The following is a 2,517-nucleotide window of genomic DNA, read 5'->3' as shown; positions in this document are numbered from 1 at the left end:
TGGCATCTCGCTCACTCCCTTCTGTCCAGGTTGCGGGACATGCTGCGGCCCTAACTACTGGCCGGCCCCTGGAGGTGTTGATGGGCCCGTTCGTGCCTAGGTCGGCGCTGGGTCTGGACGCCTTCGCAGGCCACGCTGCAGAGGCGCAAGAGTTGGTGGGCCAGACGGATGAGGGGAGCGACACTGGTGGTGCTTCCCATGTGCTGGAGCTGGCGGTTATATCCAGCTCGCCAGAGGCTGCGGCTACGGGTGGCACGGTGGACGCTGATGAGGACGACGTCGACGAGGAGTTTGTGGTGGACACCCCCCCCCCCCCCGGGGCGTGCGTCGCGGGACCCTGACTCGCTGGAGGCTGCGGTCGAGCCGGAGTCGGTGCTACAGGGCGCTAGCGACCCAACAACACCGGTCCTGGAGTTGGCGCTGGACGTCACCACTACGCCAACTGCGCATGGGGATGCAGCATGTCCCGACTTGGACGAGGAGCAGGTTGAGGAGGAGACTGTGGTGGTCTGGCCCCCGGCGCGTGGCATCCGCGACGAGGAGCAGGTAGGTCAAGAGATTGAGGCGGACTTGCCCCCGGCGCGTGGTATCCGCGACGAGGGTCAGGTCACTTCACCGCTTGTTGTGACCCCGACGGTGTGCCGCTTCGCGTCGCCGCCGTTGGTGTTCAACAGGTCGCGCCCTCCGGCTAGGCCTAGGACGCTAGGCGAGTTCCTGGCAGCTGCGAAGTCGCGCTCGGATGCACTCCTACACACACCGGCTGTGAGGCGTAGATTGGTGGAACTTAACTTCCAACCTCGCCGTAGCTCGAGGATCGCAGGACAGCCAGGAGGGCTGAACTCAGAGATGAAGGCAGTCCGGAACCTGATGCGCAAGCTCGGTCTTCTCAAGGGGGATGAGGCGCCGTCTCTGGCAGCCCTGGAAGCTTACCACAAGATGTACGAGCTGCCCTTGACGGATGACATGATCGAGGCCATTGCGGAGTTCTACGGTTGGTCGATGGACACGATCAGAGGATGTTCCCCACCCTTGCTGGGGTTGTCGGGTGGTCGCCTCATTGAGGCATGACCCTGACGGTGTTCTACGGGTGTTACAGAATAGTTCCAATGTTGTACGAACCAAAGATTATGGTGGTCAATGTGCGAGGCCTCAATGATCGCGCACGGCGTTCAGGTGTTAGGAGTGTAGTGAGTACTACGGGTGCGTCCATTGTATGTCTCCAGGAGACAAAGCTTTCGGTTGTAACTCTTGCCATTGTTATGGAAACGCTAGGCGCGAACTTTGATGCTTACTTCTGCTTGCCGGCTGTTGGTACAAGGGGTGGGGTGATTGTTGCGTGGGTCAGCAGGTTGGTGCAGCTGGATAGCACCCACTACGGTGACCATAGTGTCACGGCCAGGGTCTCCCCTGTTGGGGGTGGCCCCTGGTGGTGGTTGACTTGCGTCTACGGCCCACAGGCTGAGGCTGACAAGATCGCCTTCCTCGCAGAGCTCCGCGACATCCGCGGGATACACCAGGGCCCCTGGGCTCTCTGCGGGGACTTTAACATGATATACCGCGATGAGGACAAGAACAATGGGAACCTGAACCGCAGGATGATGGGTAGATTTCGCCGCTTCCTGAATGACTGCGAGCTCAAAGAGATCTATCTCCATGGGCGCCGCTACACCTGGTCAAACGAGAGGGACACACCCACTCTGGTGCGGCTGGATCGGGTGTTCACCACGGTCACATGGGAGGAGATGTTCGGTAGCTGCATATTGCGCTGCTTGGCGACGGTGGTGGCGGATCACTGTCCCCTCATGCTGGATTATACCACTAAACCAGCAGGGCCGAAAAGGTTCCAGTTCGAGCGTTTCTGGCTGAGGTTGGATGGGTTCAGTGAGGTGGTGCAAAACAGTTGGGGTGTGGGGGATGGAGACCCGGACCCTTTCCGGCGGCTCACCGCCAAGCTGAAGCGTACGGAGCGCAGCCTCATGAGCTGGAGCGATAAGAAGGTGGGGTGTGTCAAGCTGCAGCTGATGATAGCGCGGGAGGTGGTGCTGAGGCTGGATATTGCCATGGAATCCCGACAATTGTCTCAGGACGAACGTCAACTCCGGGCACACCTCAAGCACGCCTACTTGGGCCAAGCCTCCCTCGAACGCACTATGGCTCGCCAGAGGGCCAAGATTGCGTGGCTGCGGTAGGGCGACACCAACACATCATTCTTCCACCAACATGCGGCCTATAGGAGGCAAAAGAACATGATCCACAACATGCTGGTGGATGGCGCGGTCATATCGGACCATGCGGCCATGGCTGAAGCGACCTTCACGCACTTTGAGGGTCTGCTAGGAACATCTGTGGACCGGGTGCACTCGCTGGACTTGGATTTTCTGAGTACCCATTCAGAGGATCTTTCCGAGCTAGAGGCTGCGTTCACTGAGGACGAGATCTGGGAGGTGATTAGGCGTCTGCCGCCAGGCAAAGCGCCAGGACCTGACGGCTTCACGGCCGAGTTCCTGTAGAAATGTT

At 59.8% G+C, this 2,517-nt stretch overlaps 1 protein-coding gene across 1 annotated transcript; it reads left to right on the top strand.

Moving 5' to 3' along the window:
• The first annotated feature begins 1,064 nt into the window (after nt 1-1,064).
• Nucleotides 1,065-2,189, top strand: LOC139831582 (uncharacterized). The gene has a single exon (XM_071820881.1). The coding sequence runs from the start codon at nt 1,065-1,067 to the stop codon at nt 2,187-2,189; it is 1,125 nt and encodes a 374-aa protein (XP_071676982.1).
• The last annotated feature ends 328 nt before the right edge of the window (nt 2,190-2,517 follow it).

This window comes from Lolium perenne, chromosome 5 (genome assembly GCF_019359855.2).
Source record: "Lolium perenne isolate Kyuss_39 chromosome 5, Kyuss_2.0, whole genome shotgun sequence".
Lineage (NCBI taxonomy): Eukaryota > Viridiplantae > Streptophyta > Magnoliopsida > Poales > Poaceae > Lolium > Lolium perenne.
This window is presented reverse-complemented; position numbering and strand designations above follow the sequence as displayed.